At 36.9% G+C, this 20,671-nt stretch overlaps 3 protein-coding genes and 1 long non-coding RNA gene across 15 annotated transcripts in view; 2 read left to right on the top strand and 2 right to left on the bottom strand.

Moving 5' to 3' along the window:
* capn5a (calpain 5a) overlaps positions 1 to 1,437 on the bottom strand; it is a 56,586-nt gene extending 55,149 nt beyond the window's left edge. For 4 of the 5 annotated variants that reach the window (XR_015514361.1, XR_015514362.1, XR_015514363.1 and 1 more), the window contains exon 1: positions 988 to 1,240. The gene's annotated coding sequence lies outside the window, so the exon portion shown is untranslated. 5 annotated transcript variants of the gene reach the window in all.
* Positions 1 to 11,838, top strand: part of LOC147839635 (uncharacterized) — a 34,754-nt gene extending 22,916 nt beyond the window's left edge. Inside the window, exon 2 of the long non-coding RNA XR_015514699.1 lies at positions 10,345 to 11,838. This is a non-coding gene — a long non-coding RNA (uncharacterized LOC147839635). The remainder of the gene's footprint in view (positions 1 to 10,344) is intronic.
* LOC100538302 (uncharacterized) lies at positions 1,225 to 8,828 on the top strand. Of its 3 annotated transcripts, none has more exons than XM_087292933.1 (4): positions 1,225 to 2,507; positions 5,461 to 5,984; positions 6,186 to 6,419; positions 7,794 to 8,828. In XM_087292933.1, the coding sequence occupies exons 3-4, from the start codon at positions 6,191 to 6,193 to the stop codon at positions 8,684 to 8,686; spliced, it is 1,122 nt and encodes a 373-aa protein (XP_087149059.1). In that variant the 5' UTR covers positions 1,225 to 2,507; positions 5,461 to 5,984; positions 6,186 to 6,190; the 3' UTR covers positions 8,687 to 8,828. The 3 variants fall into 3 exon arrangements, with proteins under 3 accessions (XP_087149059.1, XP_087149057.1, XP_087149058.1); XM_087292931.1 differs by lacking the exon at positions 1,225 to 2,507 and adding an exon at positions 3,592 to 5,254 and having other exon boundaries at positions 5,501 to 5,984; positions 6,190 to 6,419; XM_087292932.1 differs by lacking the exon at positions 1,225 to 2,507 and having other exon boundaries at positions 3,592 to 5,984.
* dcun1d5 (DCN1, defective in cullin neddylation 1, domain containing 5 (S. cerevisiae)) lies at positions 10,593 to 20,652 on the bottom strand. Of its 6 annotated transcripts, none has more exons than XM_087291843.1 (11): positions 20,453 to 20,652; positions 17,399 to 17,448; positions 17,262 to 17,304; positions 17,055 to 17,157; positions 16,874 to 16,965; positions 15,050 to 15,120; positions 14,881 to 14,972; positions 14,694 to 14,802; positions 11,576 to 11,680; positions 11,069 to 11,171; positions 10,593 to 10,997 (listed from the first exon to the last, which is right to left on the bottom strand). In XM_087291843.1, exons 4-11 carry the CDS (start codon positions 17,123 to 17,125, stop codon positions 10,942 to 10,944), a joined length of 699 nt encoding a protein of 232 aa, XP_087147969.1. In that variant the 5' UTR covers positions 17,126 to 17,157; positions 17,262 to 17,304; positions 17,399 to 17,448; positions 20,453 to 20,652; the 3' UTR covers positions 10,593 to 10,941.
* Positions 20,653 to 20,671: the final 19 nt, after the last annotated feature.

The raw sequence follows: 20,671 nt of genomic DNA, 5'->3' as shown, positions 1-20,671 counted from the left end.
ACTGGATATTTTATGAATTGCAGTCACAATATTTAACTCGTGGGGTTTCCTGGCATGAAATGTACAGAGTTCAAAAACAAAAAGCAAAATCAGCCTTAAATAAGCATACTTTAGTTTAACTTGTGGCCTCCGAATGAAACTGAAATGTTTGTATATTCCCAATTATCACTATATGAGCTATACAAAAGTCTGTTTTTATAAATTATTATACTAAACATATGCAATTTATTATTTATTTAATTTCCCACATATATATGATACTACATAGGACTGTAGTATCACGCTTTAAACTTTTATTTTGGGATATTTTTTATCTCTTAAGATTTACAAGATGATTAAATGTGAAAAGGGTGGATTTAGTAAAGTTTTAGTAAAGGTATGAAAGTATTATTCATACATTCAAGTATTATGTAACCACATAAACACTTTTAGTGAATTGTTTCGTGGTTCCATTTATAGTGTTTTAATTTGATCAGTATGTGTCGAACATAACATAATTTAGAGAAAGTTTAATATAATATCAGTCACACTGTTTTAAATTATTCAACATGATATCAACAATCTACTATTTTATACAGATTGCACTCATTGCTTCATTCATAAGATCTCCATTGCTTGTAAAACCACGGTTTAAACAATTATTCACATTCAAAGTTGGCCATAAACAAAACTAAATGTCATACTTATCAATATAAATTATATATATATATATATATATATATATATATATATATATATATATATACACACACATACATACAACCTTAACAATAGCCTATATCAAGTTCATTTACAGTTTGATAGTGTAAAAACTCCTCCCTTTCCAACATTCCACACACACCAACAAACTCAAAACTCGCTAAAATAAGTGTAAAACTTGTGAAACACTGCATATATGTGTTTTAAACACTTAAATAATGGCACATTTAAAACACACACACATGGGATTATTTGTAAAATTGTTAAAATCTTAATTCCGTCAGTTACCTGCACAAGTCTTCGTGTTTCTCCCAGCTGGATGAAGATTTTAAAGGAGGATATTAAACAGATGCTGCTGGTTATTGAATGATCCTTATGCAGAAATGCATATCCAGCTTTCAGAGTCAGTTTCTCCTGAATTCTCCAGAGACTCTAATGATTGTGATGAAGATGAGTCCGGCCGGAGTGTTTGTATCTCTTGTGTCGTGTTTTTAGTGTGTGTGAGTGAGGGAGGAGCCTCGCCTTGTCTGATCACTCGCGTGTGTTTTTCTGCAACTCACTCCAATTTATCAGAGGGAAACACGTCCTGAATAAGCGCTATCGATGACAACATCAAACTTTTCCGAGAAAGCGGATGGCTTATAACTCACTGTCTGCAGTCTTTAGTGTCAGTTGGCATCTATTTTTATAACAGCCTTGGGAAAAACGAAAGAACCAAATGAAAGAGAAACGCAAAACGTGCAGTTTCGGGAACTGAGGTGATTTTTAAGCGTAATGCCGCCATCTTGTGGCAACAACGCAGGCTAGGTTTTATATTTGTAGGTTTTATAAAGATTGCTAACAATTCTTATTATTGTTATTATTATTGTGAAATCGGCGTATAAGGCTGTAATCGTATGTGGCTTTAAAAAGATGCCTGAAAACGTACAATTCAAAAACTATCAGAAGTAAACTTCTGCTAGCAGTTATCACGTGATTAGTGTTACTTTTCTCAGCGCAAGACATCACCAGCCCATCATATTCTTTGATTTTTATCTCGCTTGATCTGGCTTCTTGGGCTGTAAATCAGTTTTCATGGTCAGCATCGTAAACAATGACAGAAACAATTAAACAACAATAGTAGTAGTTGTAACAATAATAATGGGCGACACAGTGTCACCTCTAAGCAAGAAGGTTGCGGGTTCGAGTCTCGGCTGGGCCAGTTAACATTTCTGTGTGGAGTTTGCATGTTCTCCCCCCCTACTGAAAAGAAAACAGCTTAAACCAGCCTAGGCTGGTTGGCTGGTTTTAGCTGGTCGACCAAGCTGGTTTTAGAGGGGTTTTGGCCATTTCCAGGCTGGTTTCCAGCCATTTCCAGCCTGGTCTTAGCTGGTCAGGCTGGGAGATGACCAGCTAAAACCAGCTTGACCAGCCTAGCCAAGCTGGGAGTCCAGCCAAAACCAGCTATGTCCAGCTTAAACCAGGCTGGTCAAGCTGGTTTTAGCTGGATTTAGCTGGTCATTTTTCAGCCAGACCAGCTAAAACCAAGCTGGAAATGGCTGGAAACCAGCCTGGAAATGGCCTAAACCCCTCTAAAACCAGGCTGGTCAACCAGCTAAAACCAGCCAACTAGGCTGGTTTAAGCTAGGTTTTTCAGCAGGGTTGGAGTGGGTTTCCTCTGGGTGTTCCGGGTTCCCCCACAGTCCAAACCCAAACACATGCGCTATAGGTGAATTGGCTAAGCTAAATTGTCCGTAGTGAATGTGAGAGTGTATGATTGTTACCCAGTACTGTGATGTGGCTGGAAGGGCATCCGCTCTCTAAGACATGTACTGGAATAGTTGGTGGTTCATTCTGCTGTGGCGACCCCTGATGAATAAAGAAACTAAGCTGAGGGAAAATAAATGAATGAATGAATAATTAGAATAAGAGCAGTATTGAAAGACGGAAATTATGGAGGACCAGGAGCGCCAGTTAGAAATAAATTAACGACTCAAATTATCAATTTAACAATTGATGCATAAAAATGTAAATATAATAAACAGATAGACATATTTAAATGTGTTTACAGTACCTATGCATTTTGTAAGAGTTGAAATATTGCAAATATTCTGATATCTTTGACAATTCAAAACATGAGCTGAAAACAGAGACTGGTAACTTCACAACCCAGCAAGGGGAATGCGGGGAAAACCAGTTCCTGCTGCATTTGCATCTGAGTATGCTGAAACTCAGCTTCATCCCCCCAACTCACGCATATGGTCATTTCAATGTTTGCTAGATTAACCAAACTGACTTTAACTATCATGTTTGATATCATTTGAAATGTCTCAGTGCGATTGGTACAATGGTCTCATTCTCTCAGAAATAGACATAATCAGAACAATAAATATATAACTTCAGGCATCTTTTAAACCACTGAGAAAAGTGTGACTTTTCCACTAAGTGTGAATGCCTTTTGTTCACACCCTCTTCCTTGAGGGAATTCTTGGATTATTTAAGGTAAGGTCCGCGAAAGATTCAGGGTGATTCTGCCTAACCAGATCAGCCCATAACATGGCTTGTTCCATGTTATGTATATTTCAAAGTCAGGAATGCATCTTTTTCATCTTGGATTTATCTTTGATAATTTGATGTTTTATATTGATCGTTTATGAATTGACTGATTGAATTGGCATAATACATTTACCTGACTAATAAATTGTTATGTTTTGAATGATTCAAACAGAGTTCGTGTTATTATCTTTAGTAGATTGTGGTAATTTCATAGCACCACAAGCCCCTGTTCAGGTTAGTAGCGGACTAGAACACGGTAGACGGAGCATTGCGGCACGCTACACGATGTCTCTAGAGCTCCGACTAACAAATTGGCATTTATTCATGTATACTTAGGCTGTAAAAGGATATCTAAGGGGATAGTCCTTCACCCGATAAACTTTTAATACTATTTAGATAGTATAGTGATTATTCAAAGTTACTACTAGTTTAAGTACGACTGGTCTGTTTAATTCTATAGTAATGATCGTTATATGACTAAATAGCTCTGTCTGATTTAGGAGGTAGCAGATCTATGGGGACCGCATAAAAAATATCCTAATCTGAGTAAGTAGGGTTCTGCCTTTTTAGGATAGCGGTCAATCGCCACTGTTTAGTGACCAAGACTGACATGCTTGTGCTTAAGAAATTGTATACTCGGCCGGTACAAGATTCAGGATGTTATAGAGATCCCAATGAACGAGAATAACATAAAATGATGAACCGAAGAGAATATTCAATCATAATCTAAATTAATGTGAACGGAAACAAAATAACCTTCTCAATGTTTTATAATTGGATTCAGATAAAACGAGGATAAACATATTAATATTCTAAACCACCTCATACTAAAATTGGAGTCAGATATGAGTTAAGTTTAATATAAATCAACATTGTGCACTGGAAAGACCGAACATGCAGTGAACCTTCATCCACCATTGGATACCGTCATTGGACCAACTGGCTGGACCCTACAGTTTAAATGTCATTAAATAAAACAATCCATAAAAAACTTTTAAAAGTATAGACAGTTTAACATCTGTTTAATTCATGTTTTTAAACACTGATTAATCAAACAGTACAAAAATATTAATATATCCTTTTAAATGCATTTATATGCACAATTTAAACAGCTTTTTTAAAAGGCATTGACAAATGCTTTTCTCTCTCTATTTGCCTCTTGGTTTTCTTTTGCCACGTTTTATTAAATGTCATTTAAAAACATGTCTATTTATTTGTCCATTATTTGTTCCATTTAAATTGTGATTCATTTATTTAATTTTTTTAATAACTATGTTCAGGGGTTTTCATCTTTATTATGATAGGAAAGTAGAGATTTCAGTCAGGAAGGCATTGAAAGCAGAGAGAGGGTTATGTCTAGATCGGATATGCGGCCGGCCGGAAGTGCGATATGCACATTAATAAAGCAGCATTTTTTATGACACTGTATAACAATAATTAATATTTTTACAGTAGGTTGGGTTTAGGGTTGGGGTGGGGGTAGGCGTTAAAAAAAATATTTTTTGGGGGTAATTTAATAGATAACATAACTAATACTCGGTACAACAACTGTTTTTACATTGCTGTGACGGTTGGGTTTAGGGTTGGGGTTGGGGTGGGGGTAGACGTTAATAAAATACAACAAATGAGAAATTTAATAAATAATAGAAATAATTCGCGTTAACTTCCGCAAACGTATCCGCTCTAGCAACAACCCAGAGAGAGGGCAAGGATTGGCAAAAGACCTCGAGGCGAGAATTGAACTTGGGTCGCCGTGAGCACGTTGCTGCTATATGCCAGCGCACATACCGTTAGGCTATTAACACCGACTATTTACATTTTTATACTTCAACTTTTAAATTGACAATTTGATTTTTCATTTTGGGGAATTTCAGTGGTTAGCATTGTCACCTCATAGCAAGAAGGTCACTGGTTCGAGTCCCGGCTGGGCCAGCTGGCGTTTTTGTGTGGAGTTTGCATGTTCTCCCGTGTTGGTTTCCCCCACAGTCCAAACACATGCGCTAAAGGTGAATTGGATGACGTAAATTGGCTGTAGTGTATGAGTGTGTATGGGTGTTTCCCAGTACTGGGTTGCAGCTGGAAGGGCATCTGCTGTGTAAAACTGTGTTAAACATGTACCTAATCAAGCAATTGCAGTTTACTGTTAATATTCATAAGCAGTTTCATTCTTTCATTCATTCATTTTCTTTTTGGCTTAGTCCCTTTATTAATCCGAGGTCGCCACAGCGGAATGAACTGCCAACTTATCCAACACAATTTTATGCAGCGGATGCCCTTCCAGCCGCAAACCATCTCTGGGAAACTTCCACACACACTCATGCACTATGGACAATTTACACTACCCAATTCACCTGTATGTCTTTAGACTGTCTGGAAACCGGAGCACACGGAGGAAACCCACGCGAAAGCAGGGAGAACATGCAAACTCCACACAGAAACGCCAACTGACCCGAGGTTCGAACCAGTGGCCCACCTTCTTGCTGTGAGGCTACTGCGTCGCCCCATAAGGAGTTTATTTATACATTTAGCAGGATGGAAAATCATTTATGGCAAATTACCCAGGTCAAACATAAACCAGTGAACTACTAAAACAGTCAGTGGCATCTTCATTCACACAAACACCCTGTCTATTATTGAGGAGAAAAATGTTAATCTTTAAACATGGAGCACGAGATGAAATATAAGAGCCGTCATGTGAGGACTGCACTTTACTCCTCTGGAGAAAACAGAAGGTACAACACTCATATACCGTGAGTATTTGACTGATTTGAGTGACACGTATGTCATATCATGTATTTTTTGGACATAACTAGCTGTTTTGTTAGATATTTTGTGAAAAAATTTGTCAAAATAGCCTTTTTATGTAATTACTGCAAATGTATTAGTGGAAATAGTAGTCAAGTTGCTTAAAAAATAACTCATAATGAGTTATATCGAACATTTTCTTTCAGACAGCATGGAGTTCAGTCGCATCTCTCTGTTGACGTTGATTTTCATCTGGGATTTCCTGTGCGTCTTCACACATAATGCTGCGGCACACAGCGATATTTATGAGAGAACATCTGAAGAGCTGCTGGAGACTATGAAGAGTCAAATGAAACATCTGCAGGTCAGAAATGAAAACTCACTGACCATTCATGCAGGAGAAACACTGACGCTTCAGTGCAGAGATTCAGGATCTGAAGGTGAGCACAACTTACAGAGGAATTCAGTCCTTACTGTAGTTCGGGAATGCAATTAATCTTCCTTTTCTTTGTCATTTAAGAGATTTGTAACGTTGACTGCATTTCTCAAAAACAATCAACCTTAAAGTTACTTAAGATTAGATTAGATTTAACTTAGTGTGGTTTATTCATAAACTAATTTCGAGATGATCACATGCTTATAATCAACACGGCTGGCTCCTTGTTAGCTCCGTAATCAGCCCAATTAGATGATTATGGAAGCATTATAAATAACCTGAGTTTTTCACTCCAGTTATCTTTGTCTTGAAGCTCCCCCCCTTTCCACCCCACATCCTCCCCCTTTTTCTGATTGGGCGACACGGTGGCCCAGTGGCTAGCACTGTTGTCTCACAGCAAGAACACCGCCGGTCCAACCTATAGGGCTGGTTGGTGTTTCTGTGTGGAGTTTACATGTTCTCCCCGTGTTCGCGTGGGTTTCCCCCGGGTTCCCCGGTTTCCTCCCACCATCCAATAACATAAACCATAGCCAATCGACTAAACCAAATTATCACCCAATACAACCTTAGTTTACACTTCTCACGGTGACAAGCAGGGGAGTTCTGGAGACCTACCTGACCTCAAACTCCCCTCTCGCCCTTCTAACGGTAGGGAGCCCCGGGCTCAAGGATATTATGAGCTCAGGGCTCTCTCCCGGGACAGCATGCAAATACGCTTTATTGATTATCAGCTAAGTGTGAACTCTTGAAATTGTCATTACACATGTACAAGGCAACGAAATGCAGTTTTAAGTGGTCAGCCTACCTGTTTTTGAAAATTAATACTTGCATTTTTTTTGTTAATACAGCCAATAATTATGGTGCATTTAAACAGAACAGGTTTATTAGATTCAATAAAAAATAAGGGTTTGGTCACCGAACATCTTTGGGAATAGAAAGATAATAATTTAAAATTCAAACGAGTTATTGCAAGAATTATTATTAATCTTATTCTTTCATTCAACTACAGGGGTGCGGCCAGGTAGGGAGCCAAGATATTGTGCCCAGGAGACTCTGAATTCTTAATCCAGGCCTGATTGAGGGATCTTTAGCTTAATGCTAAAGTTTACCACTATTTAGTTTTTAATCTGCTTCAAGTGGTTCCAAACCTTTAAGTATTTCCCCCCGTTGAGTACATAAGAACATATTGGAGAAAGCTGAAAAACAATTGATATTAGCTATGAAAAACAAATAGACTGTGGAAGTCAATGGTTACAGGTTTCCAACATTATTCAAAACATCTTTTGTGTTCAAAAGAAAGAAAGTCAAACAGATTTGGAACAAGTGAATGGTGCAGAGTTTCTGTTTGGTCATATGTTATTATTTTTCCTCTCTTTAGTGCTTTCTCTGCTCTGGAAAACACCTTTCGGGCAGTTAGAAGGCTGCAACCGTCAAAACAAAGACCCGGTGGAAACATGCAATGGCACCTTGAAGATTTCACGAGCCACATCCAGTCATGATGGACTATATTTCTGTATCTGTGAGGACAAGACGAGCAAAACAATCATACCCTACAGAATTAATGTAATAGCCTTAAATCCCAAAATCAAAAAACGACTAAGCACCACCAGACAGGAGGAAGTTTATGCAGAAACAGTGTCTGAAAGCGTTTTCGTGGCTGCTGTCGCTTCATCAGTGATAGCGAGCTTTTTAGTCGCCTTCACACTTGGCGCCTTTAGCAGATCTTACGTCATAAAATGTTTACAAACGATTCGCGTTTGGTTACCCTTTAAAAAAGAAGACGTTATTGAACAGAACAACTTACAAAACACCACGGCACAATCTCAATCAGTGTTCTTCAAGAAAAGCGACACTGACGACGAGGACACGGTCGATATTAGTTTTGTTGACGACGTTTTTGTTGACGATGTTATAGAAACTGGCGGGAATGACGAGGGAAACCAACAGACTTGCGAAGGAGATGAAGAAACTCGGGAGTTCAGATCGGTGGTCAGTCCACATCCAAAGAAGAAATCCCGCGTCATTAAAGTCTACAATTATGACGAAGAAGGGAATCGGTTTAGTCATATTAAAGACTCAGAGGTGGAGGATGAAGTAGAGGTCAGGCCGAAGCTGAGGACGAGATCGCTGACGCGACTCGACGCCATCATGAAACGTGCGGAATCTCTAGACTTCAATACGGCCAGTGAGGAAAATGATGATCAGTCGACTGAACTAGATCAAAACATTGACGCTACAGTCTCACAGTTTGCTACAGTCTCACAGTTTTAACCAGAGGCCATTGAGAAATTTGCAAGCCAGAACGACAGCAGAGCTACATTTGTTTTCAAGTACTGGCCAGTGATTAGGCAACAATTCTCTGTGTGTGTTTATTGATTACTTCATTACTGATAATAAACCCAAATTGAACTTATTCACTGATTTGTAGTACATTTATTGCATGCGTTAGCAGTCATATTATATATATATATATATATATATATATATATATATATATATATATATATATATATATATATATATATAACAGATTTTACCGGCAGTCCGGTATTACGGTTAAAATGGTGACTTAACTGGTGTCTCTTTCCAGATGTAAGCTGCAGATTGGCAGATTCGTCACTTTTTCACAGCCAAAAAAAAAAACAAAAAAAAAAACATGGCCACACCAAATAAAGATTTTTATTACTTGGTGTTTGCCAGAGATGGGTTGCGGCTGGAAGGGCATCTGCTGTGTAAAAACTTGCTGGATAAGTTGGTGGTTCATTCCGCTGTGGCGACCCCGGATTAATAGAGGGACTAAGCCGACAAGAAAATGAATGAATTAACTATATAAGGAAAATCCTAACTGCAGATTAAAGTGTTCCTCCAATAGCAATGGTTAAATGGAAACAAGCATTCCCTTATTCTTTCCCCCCCAAAAAGCTGGCCAGATATAACAAAATACATAATTCCTAATAAAGTAAAAGAAACATTTTAAAATATTACACAGATACTATCCATGCAATGATTTTATGAAGAAGTTTAAGGAAGGTTCTTCACCCTTGTGTTGTTTTTGTAAAATGGAGCCAGAAACAATTCTTCGTTTATTTTTCAGTTGCAGTTTTACCAAAAGGTTTTGCTTTCCTTACTACTTTTTGAAGTGTTAAATTCAAAATATAATAAATTTGTCAATATAATGATCAAACAGTTTTATTTATGAATTGCAACTCTGGATTATCAGAAATGGACAAAATAACAAAAGAATCTTATTTTATTTGGAAAGCATCACATCCACAAAACAAAATGTATGCTGGCTGTGCCAAACTGTAAACTATTTTTCATTGATCTAAATTTTTTTGATGATTCCCTCACTTCTATACAGAATAATACCAAAGCTATTAAGACATCTCAACTGCTGGAAAATATACTTAATGCACATGATGAATTTTTGACTAAATATAAATGACTTAAATGACTACAGAGAGTTAGGACTTTGGTTTAACACCGTCACCAAGCTTGTTCCTGGAGGGCCGGTGTCCTGTAGATTTTAGCTCCAACCCTAATCAAACACACCTGAACAAGCTAATCAAGGTCTTACATGGTATACTCTGGGGCGGACTGGCCATTTAACAAATCTGGCAAATGCCAGAAGGGCCGGACCAATTTTTAAATGTGGGCCGGTCAGTTTTTAAAAAATTTTTTTTTTTTATATTTATTGTTTTTAAGTCCAGACAACTTTTATCTCTTGCTAGATGTGATATTATGATGATGATAATAAAAATAATAATAATAAATGTTAAGCATTTGGCCCAATCGGCAAATGCAGCCTGTTTTCAAGATGGGCCCCCTGCTGGCCTCTTTAACACCACTTCCAACAGCAACCTAGCTTTCCCATGTGGTCTCCCATCCAGGCAGACCAGGCGCAGCCCTGCTTTAGCTTTATTGGGTAGCCTTTATTGGGGGGGATCGGATCGGAGCACCCGAAAGAAACCCACGCCAACAAGGGGAGAACATGCAAACTCCACACAGAAACACAAACTGACCCATCCGAAGCTCGAACCAGCTACCTTCTCGCTGTGAGGTGACAGTGCTAACCACTGAGCCACTGTGTCGCCTCAAATGTGTTTATATTTAGTTAAATAAAGTCTTGCTACTAGTAATGTGCTGTGTCTACCAAACCACAGAATACTAGCAAGAGTAATTTACAATTGCTTTATTTATGTCCTTTTCAAAACACTATAAACAAAGTAAAACTTTGAGGAGGAAAGAAAAGAAAGGGAGCAAAATTACAAACAGACCATTTCCCCTTTCAGAAAAATCATACAACACTGGCAATAGAACTGCTGCAACAAATTCAATACATATGAAAAATATTTCCCCTTTTGTTAGTCTTGTGATTCCTCGGTGCCTTTTAAAGTAACACTGTAAAAGTCTCTGGGTAGTGATGATCCGTATTCGGCATTTGGGACGTGTTGAAAGGCGTCCAGGAGAGGTATGCCATGGAAAAACAACGAAACTCGTGTGCGTTCATTCAGCGTCTGCTTGTGCTATAATGCATTTCTGACTTTATGCCAATCCACAAACTCATCCAACATCACCGGCCCTGAAATCAGCACAGAAATCCGTCATTAACAGTTCCACATCTGCATCAGGAGGACATGAAAACAAACTTACAGGCTCCGTCTTCATCGTAGTTGCTCAGGTCTGCGTTAACCGTACGGCTGAACTCTAACACGTTGTACCACTGGTCCTTGTTCATGACTTTATACTTCGACTGCTGGAGGAGAAATGCGTATGTTAGCTGCAGTTTACCAAACATTATTAAATCACAAAGTCAATACTGAAGCTTGAGATGATGATAATAATTAAAAATAACTTGTTATCTCACAGTAGGGTTGGGCGATGTTGACCAATTTGGCATCGTACGATGTCTAATGTGAAACATCGCGATGGACGATGGCATGTTGTTAAATATCAATCAATTCATAACGAATTAATTAATTGTAGCCTACCGTTTTCACTCCCTGACCCACATGGTCTTTGCTTTACCCATAACCAAACCATAAGTGAGTCTGGTTATGGGTAAATTAAAGCCCATTGAGTTGGGCTTTAAATGGACTAGTTCTATGATGCTTTTTATTGTTTTGTTTTTGGTTCTGACGGTCGACAAAAATGACAAACCTCCAGAAACTGGTGAAACACTGGGAACAATGGCCATGTTCGTCCGAGCAGCAGCGCCAACATGGATTTTGCAGTGTCCATATCGAGACTGCGCTGATCTTTATCCTAAAGACAAAAATAAATAAATAATATAAAACAATAAAAGAACATCAAAGAAACATTAAAAGGAGCAGTAGGTGATCTTCCACAATGCTAACAGCTTAGCATAAATCTCTGAATCACAGTCCCTCCCCTGCCCTCTAGAGCCACGCCTCCTGAAACACGAGCACAGCAAAAGAACCCTCTCTCATGTGTTAGGGTGCTTTCACACCTACACTTTTGTTACGGAACCTGTCTTGTTTGCCCAGTTAGCGCGGTTTGTTTGGCATATGTGAAACCACCAATCTAAGATCTGCGCCAAATCAATCGCTCTGAGATCGCTTGAATGAGGTGGTCTCTGCTCGATTGAAATGAACTCTGGAGCGGATCGATTGCATTGAGAAAGCAAACGATCCGGGCGCGGTTATATCACAGTGTTTTATGGATATGTAATAGGCATACGGCTATATATAGTTTACTAACACATGACTTATTTTAGCTCTTTTAATCCGATTAGAAACTTTGCAGTGTGAAAGTGAACCGCACCAAGAGCAAAGAGCAACAATGTAGCATTTGTAATCTCTGTTTCAGAACAACTGAATCGATTCACAGGTGTGAAAGCACCCTTAAAAGCGAATAGTGCTTGTCCGGCAGCGTGCAAGCCAAACTGACATGCTATTTCAGAGTGAATTTTTAGAGTTGCATGGTAAACAATATAGCGGGAGACTACTATTTACTTGTGTTTTGTTGTTAAACTAATTAAAATCTACATTATAGATGCTGTAAAAGGTCCCTTATGAAACTAAAAATAGTCTTATCAATCTTTCATCGGAAGATTTTAGTGGCTGAACAACACTTCTGTGAAGATATAACCCGTTTGTAACAACAACATCTAACGTTACATCAGCTTTGCGTGAAGCTAAAACAAAACATTACCTGTCTAAGGGTGCTTTTACACTTGGTTCAATTGCCTGGACCGTACCCAAGTTCTATTGTCTCCCCCTGCTACCTCCTCGGTTGGTTTGTGTTCACACTGTCTTTTTTTCTTCTGAACCATGGTACGCTTGCATCATCGAGCTGCTGTTTTGTTTACGGCCGTTGCTAGGTGACGGTCACGAAAGCAAGCCCCGAAATGGAAAGACTTCCGCACATCGCGGTCATTCTGCTTATACTAAAGCTTTTGGTTTGGGACATACAGAAAGCGACTCGCGTCCATCTGCCGCAAAATATTATAAACATTCAGAACATCACACAGCAGAAGCTGTTTTTGGAGGAGACAAGCAGACATCACTGTGTATCACTGTGTTCGCCCTGGCTCAGTCCTGCTCGTGTCAACAAGGTATGAAACGTGACACACACACACACACACAAACACGTAACAAACATTATGAAAACGATAGTTTGTTGTACAGTTGGCATTTCACTTCCGTTATTTGGTACGATTGCATTCACATCAGAAGTGAACCGTACCAGAGATCGCATGAACCGTACCCCAGACCACCTCTTTCAGGCAGACTAGGGTACGGTTCACGGGTGCGCACCCGAGTTCAGAAGACACGTTCACACTAGCTAAACGTACCGTACTATGACGTCAAACGAACCCGGGTGTGGACCAAAAGTGCTAGTGTGAAAGCACCCTAAGAGAAATCCTTCAGACATGGTGTCATCCTTTCTCCAGCGTGCAATGGTAACTTCAATATTGATTCAGGTTTTTAAAAAGTTTTGATTCAGCTGGTTTTTACTGATCGCTTGTGCTCTCTCGTGAACGCGCGGCGGTCGGCGAAGCTGCGTACAAACAGCTGCACAGTTGTTCAAATCTGCATTTGCTGACAGACAGTTTGGCCTACTTATCGGAATTATGAGAGATGTCGGTCCGACTCTATTTAATTGGATGAACATTTTTTTTGTTTTGTGCCTTATGCTGTGTTCACACCAGACGCGGAACGCGCGGATAAAACGCTCTATTCGTGCATAAATTGCCGCGTGAACATTAGAGGTTACTCGCTTCATTCGCGAGTCAAATCCTGCTTTATTCGTGCGTCAAATTCGCTTCATTCACGCGTCAAATTCGCTTCATTCACGCGTCAAATTTACTTTAGAACAGACACGGATTCGCGTGATGGGCAGGGCTTCTGTCTGCCCTGTGACTGTAGCTTCGTTGCTAAATGGCTAACATGGATTTTATGAACAAAATAAGTGTTTATGTACTTTATGAAGGCTGAAAAACAGCGTCGATACGTTTAGGACCATGTCTGAGTCCACTACATCCTTTCAGAGGTGCATCCAGCTCAGTGAGCTCATAAACTCCTCCAGAAACTGAACCTGGATCACGGAGGCTTTCAACGGTTCTTCTAACTGATCCAAGCCCAGTTTGATGACTTGTTGTCTGTGTCGCCTGGAGGATTTCCCCTGGGACACCATCAACAGGTTCTATGTCACAATCAAGCCCCCACAAGAGCAAGCTTCTGATTGGTTAACGCGGCGCGAATGTCCGCTGAAGTTCAAATTTTTGAACTCGAGAGATTCGCGCAAAACGCTCGTTAAGCGCGTCAAATGCGCAAACGCTCAATACGCCTCGCGCCATTCACGTAATTCGATCCGCGCCATTCGCGCGTATCGCGCCGCAGGATGTCTTTTCACACATTTGCATTGACTTAACATGTAAATCACTCGCGCTTGATGCGCGTGCCGCGTCTGTTGTGAACGCAGCATTACCCAAAATATAAAAATACATATAAATACATTTAGATCATTTACTGTAATCATAACTATTAGACTGTGAAGAGAATTTCAACCAGCACAACAAAAAATGCTTCTGAAGACAATCCCCTACTGCACCTTTAACTACTAAATAATACACAGAAAAAAAACTCTTGAAATGATGCTAATCCTTTAAAATAATTTCTATTTAAATAGAAAGAAAATATCAATGCATCTTGAAATCTCCTAAGCTGAAAAGTAACATTAATAAACTGCATAAAAACAATAACACAAGGGATTTGTAGCCTCAAATGCATCATCTTCTCTAAACACATCTCACCCTGGCAAAGTCAAAGGCGTATCTGTAGATACTCTTGAATATAACTGGGTCGTTGAGCAGAGAGCGCATATAATCCAGTTTGCCTTGTAATCTTTCTGTGCCGTCACAACTGTAGAGAAATCAGAGAAGTCAACAGCTGATAGGATAAAAGGCTTTTAAGTGTTTTGTCATGTGATCGGAGTCTTACTGTAGTGACGTCATTCCCTTCAGCCACTCTTCTTTTGTGAAAAATCCCATATTTGTTGCTTCAAGTTTCCAGGCTAAAACTAACATTACAATCTGAAAGGGACGTCAAAATGAGTCATCTTTATTATGCTGCAAATTTTGGATGGATAAAACCATGAAACTTTGCTTACATTTTCTGGCTCCACACCAATGTCCTCGCAGAATTTTTCCATGCTTTCTGGCCCGACAATGTCATCCGACCCTGCAGGCATTTCAAAGCACAACAACACATCAGTTTTGATCAATTTACCCTATTTAACTTTCTCCATACAGGTTTACTGTCTTTGTCACAAGCATTAATAACTTCACCTCTACCTTAGTTTTTCATATATTCAGTAATATGTGTCAGACAGACAGTAGATTAAGTAATACTCAGATATTAAGTAATATGGCTTAATTTTTAAGTTGCTTTATACAGAAGCATCTGCTAAATGTAAATACAAGATTTCATCCCGTTTTGTTGGCGTTTTGTTTGTTACATTTACATACATTTATTAGATGGCTGTGTGGAATTCTTGACTCTGATTGGTCAGTTGTGACATTCCGATGTATGTTACTGCAAAATTAACAAGCGCTGAAACTAAAAAAAAGTAGCTAGTTGCATTACTTAGATACTTTTTTTACGCTAAGTAATGCGTTGTGTTATAATTGCGTTACTCTTTCTGACCTGGCTAAGGCTTGATCTCTTTCAGAACTTGCAGGGGGGAGGGGGTTTCTACACTGTATAACCTTCATTTACCTTTAAAACAACACATTAAAAATGTATGTAGGATAATGTTATGTTTGGAGAACTTACTGACCCCACAGCTATACATGCGGCATATACAGATTAATGAAAGTTTAAAGTAATGTATGCTACTTTTGGACCTATTAAAAAGTAAAATCTTTGTCCATTCAGATAATCGTCATTTGCTTTTCTTCCATGTGTTCAAAATAATGAGAATATTTCTATTGCAGAAATGTAAGGCTCTGCCATCTTCATTTCTGTCTGTTCCTGCATTCTCCCCGTTTATTTTAAATCAGCGTTATTTAAAAGCTAATTGACTAAATTAAATAGTAACTCACATAACAGTTTTGTAAAAAAAATATTAAAATATTACTTAGTTTTGAAAAGTGATGCATTACTTTACAAGTAACATGAGTTGCGTAATAATATATTTTAAAGTAATGAGTAAAGCGTTACCCTCAACACTGCCAATAACACAAGCTTATCCTGGTACTCCTAATCATCTTGACTGTCAATAAACGCATTCCCATCCATTTTTTTTCTGTGCTAGTCTGTTTTGGAGCATAAAATATGCCAAAACAATCTAAATTTGAATTGTTCATCTGAATTAGTAACAATTGTAATTTAATAAAACTAAGTATTACGTGCCATTAAAATTGTTTTAAATTTGAATTTAAGATGCAGTAAGGTTGACACCCGGTGGTTAAACTAGGTATTGCACACCTGGTTCGAAACACGCAAGCGCCTGCAAACAAATTATGGTATTTTTATGCTTTAGAAGAGTCAAATGTACATACAGCACCTTTAACTTGAATATTGAACATCTGAAATTTAGGAATTTTAAGAGCACATTTTTATAGGCGCGCATTTTCAAACTTCAGATCTAAAGTTCTACACTGCAGATGTCCACACTGTAGAAATGCAGGTAAGTTTTCAAGACGAAGAAATTCAGAAAATCAAATTCAATATTTCAAAATACTAAACCAGAAATTCTGATTGAAAAACCTAAGTTTGATCAACAAACAAGACACAAAAAAATTAAAGCTGTATCACACATTGTTTTGATACCGCTCTATGAAGGACATATTTACACCAGCCTAATAAATAAATATTTGTCTTTGTCCATCGTTATTTTCTTATAACAATCTCTTTTACTTTAGCTTTCATTTCCACAGTAAAAGATCAGTTTGTAAATGCAGTTTCATGTTAACCGCTACGATTCACATACCTGCATATTCATAAAACCAAGCGAGGCATTTCTTGTTGGAGAAATGATCCTCTGGGTTTACCAGCCGTCCTGAAGTTTGTGTCCTACAGTAACTGGATTATTAAAGACAGGACGATTCAATAACTTAATAATAAAAAAAGTGAAAGACAATGAGAAAACATTAATGCAGACATATTGGTACCTGGTGATTTTACATTTTCTAATACTAGGATCTTCCGAGCCGGACGACTTTCTTTTCTTCTTCACAGGCATAATGGAGCTCCGGGTGAGTTGGTTTGGTCTTACTAGAAAAATAACAAATGAACAGGACAGATTGAAGCCGACAGCTGCTTTCCTTTACGTCCAATTGGATATTTCAGGTTAAGCAAAGAGCAGGAAGCAGCTCTACCTGTATACCTTTGGGCATCGAGTCCATTCAAGTGTAGCAGCAGCTAAAGTCAGGAGGAAAAACACCTTTATATTTAATACACTGTATAAGTCATGCTCAAACTCAAATATGTATCATCATGGTGTAATTAGACTTACAAGTTTGTCCAAGGATATTTCTTCTCTTCTTAACTTCACAGTGTTCAGATCTAGATCAAAAAATGCTCATATTTATATGGATATAAGTGATAGATGTTTTGTGTTTTTAACTGGCATTTATTCTAAATAAATGTATTTATTTATTGCATATTTATTGCCACATCAGCAACTTATGGCTATTTCGTGGCCAAATTAATATACATTAAAATATTTCATGATAAAAACAAATTCGTATCACACTAAAAAAAGTTACTTAGACAAATATCTAAAATATAAATGGATAAAATTCACACAAAAAAAATATTCAAAGTTAAATATGATTTTTCAGATCTGTTTTTGATAAAAAAAAATTTAAAATTAAAACTCTTCCTGGTGGTAAGTTTTTAAAAATGTCCACCAAAGTACTCTCCTTATAAAAAATTTTGTCTAATGGAATTTAAACTTCTACATTCCAACAAAATATGCTTGATGGTAAGAGCAGTCTAGCAGTAATTACATTTAGGTGATACTTCGTTATTTAATAAATATGAATGTGTCAACCTAGAATGTCCAATTCAACATCTGGTATAGACCGTCAGATCATGCCTGGTCTTTTTTGCTAAACGTCTTTCATTTATTTTCGGGTTAACTTCATGTAATTTGTTGTTGATGCAGTTATCCCATTCTCCTTGCCATGTTTCGTTTATGTACAAATTGATGGTGGGTTTCAAGTCCTCAGAAGGAATTAAACATTTGGTCACATTCAAGGATTATTCAAAATAAAAATCACTTTGTCATTGCTGAACAACATAACTTGAATATGAATTCCCTCCTCAATCAGAAATTATAAAAAAAAAATTAATAAAAAATATGAATAACGTCATGTAAACACTTGGTCATACATGACGGGTGTCCCGATTTGTAAGTGTAACGGTGAACATCAGTTTGATAAGGTGTATAAATAAGTTTTCATTTAGATTTTTCAAATACTAATAACGTAAATAGATATAATTAATATTTCAGTTGTAAACCCCTTAATTAATGTAGTTTGTTTTATATGGAGAAGTTTAAAGGTTTGTTATAATACAACTTACGTGTTACTAGACTTGACAAGGATATTTCTTCTTACTGTTCAGATGTTTAAAAATGAATTTAAATGATAGATAGATGTATCGTGCATTAGTCATTTAACTAGAAATCATTAGTTTATTCAAACCTATTATAAAAGTTGACGTTGTTATGTAAACATTTTAATTAAAAGCTGATTTAAGCCAGATTTTTAAAGTGCAACAATGAACATCAGTTTGGTAATGTATATAAATGAACTAGTACATACAGGATTTATTTTTAAATTTAATTAAATACTAATATTGCATATAGATATAATTAATATTTCAGAAGTAAATTCCTCAATTAATGTAATGGTTGTTTATATGGAAAAGTTTAAAGGTTTGTTATAATACAAACAAATGCAGGATACAACCCTTTCAAGTGACAACATTTGACAAGGACATTTCTTAACATGTATAACTGAACCACATATATTGTATTTCGTTTTTCAAACTGTTTAAATACTAATAATGAAGATATAGATAAATTTAATCTTTCAATAATAAATCCCTTTATTAAAGCAATGTCTGATTTATATGGAACAGTTTAAAGGTTTGTTATAATACAAGCAAATGTAGGATACAAGTCAAGTTGCAAGATTTGACAAGGACATTTCTCATGAAAGAAAAAAAACTAATAATTAAAAAACTATCAGAAATAATGCTAGGTAACCGTTTTGATTTAATGCTGATTTAAGTCAGATTGTTTACTGTGTAACAGTGAACATCAGTTTGATAACTTATTTGAATGAATTAGCACATACATAACTAATCTTATATTGAAATTTATCAAAAAGTATTGAAATAATAATAAAGCACATAGATATAATTCCAGTAGTAAATCCCTCAATTAATGCAATGTTTGATGTATGTTGAAATGTTTAAAGGTTTGTTATACAAGCAACTGAACTAGTACATACAAAACTATTTATTTATTGATTTAGATTATTCAAAATGTATTTAAATACCAAAACCGCACAAAGATACAATTAATCTTTTAGTAGTAAATCCCTCAATTAATGCAATGTTTGATTTTTACGCATATAAATGTAAGATACAAGACTTACACATTACAAGATTTGACAAGGACATTTTTTAAGAAAGAATGAAAGAAAAAAAAACATTGAATTATTAAAAATCTATTAGAAATAATGCTAGGTAAACGTTTTATTTAATGCTGATTTAAGTCAGATTGTTTTATGTGTAACAGTGAACATCAGTTTGATAACATATATAACTGAACAACAGATTTAGTATTTAATTTCTCAAACTGTTTAAATAATAATAAGGGAGATATAGATGAAGTTAATCTTTCAGTAATAATTCCCTTCATTAATGCAATGTCTGAATAATGTGGAAAAGTTTAAAGGTTTGTTATAATGCAAACAAATGTAGGATACAAGACTTAACTTACCCGTTACAAGATTTGACAAGGACATTTCTTATGAAAAAAAAATCTAATTATTAAAAATGTATCAGAAGTAATGCTAGGTAAACATTTTTATTAAAACTTAATTTAAGTCTGATTGTTTTATGTGTAAACGGTGAACATCAGTTTGATAACATATATAAATAAATTAGCACATACATAACTGATCTTATATTCATTTTTTTCAAAAAGTTTTGAAATAATAATAAGGCACATAGATATAATTCCAGTAGTAAATCCCTCAATTAATGCAATGTTTGATGTATGTGGAAAAGTTTAAAGGTTTGTTATACAAGCAACTGTCGGATACAACAAAACCCGATGTACGTTACGTATGAGCCTAAAAGCTTCGCTTTGTGGTTTCTGAAATGGCTGAACTGCTTCATACCCAAAGCCTGAAACTCTTCTAAACGTCTAAAATCGTCTAAAATATGTTTATACAGGTATAAAAAGCGAAACATCGTCAAAACATCCGACAGTTTGAGTAAAAACAAACACACGCATGTGATAAATGAACATACATGAACAGTAGCTCACCGGCTCATCTAAATATCACGAATAAACACTCGACAAAACACCCCACAAACAGGAAACTAGTCATAATGCAGTGTTTTCTCATCAAACCTGAAATATCAGCTGCTTTTAGCTTGTCCCGTTCGGTTTATTTGTTACCAATTTCAGCTGCGTTGTGCTGAAATCTGTGGCTGCTTTAGTTTCACACTGGCGGAGGAAGGAACATTTCCGGCTGCCCCAACC

Source organism: Danio rerio, chromosome 18 (genome assembly GCF_052040795.2).
Source record: "Danio rerio strain M-AB ecotype USA chromosome 18, GRCz13ab, whole genome shotgun sequence".
Classification (NCBI taxonomy): Eukaryota; Metazoa; Chordata; class Actinopteri; order Cypriniformes; family Danionidae; genus Danio; species Danio rerio.
The sequence above is the reverse complement of the archived record's forward strand: the minus strand, read 5'-3'. Positions and strand labels throughout refer to the sequence as shown.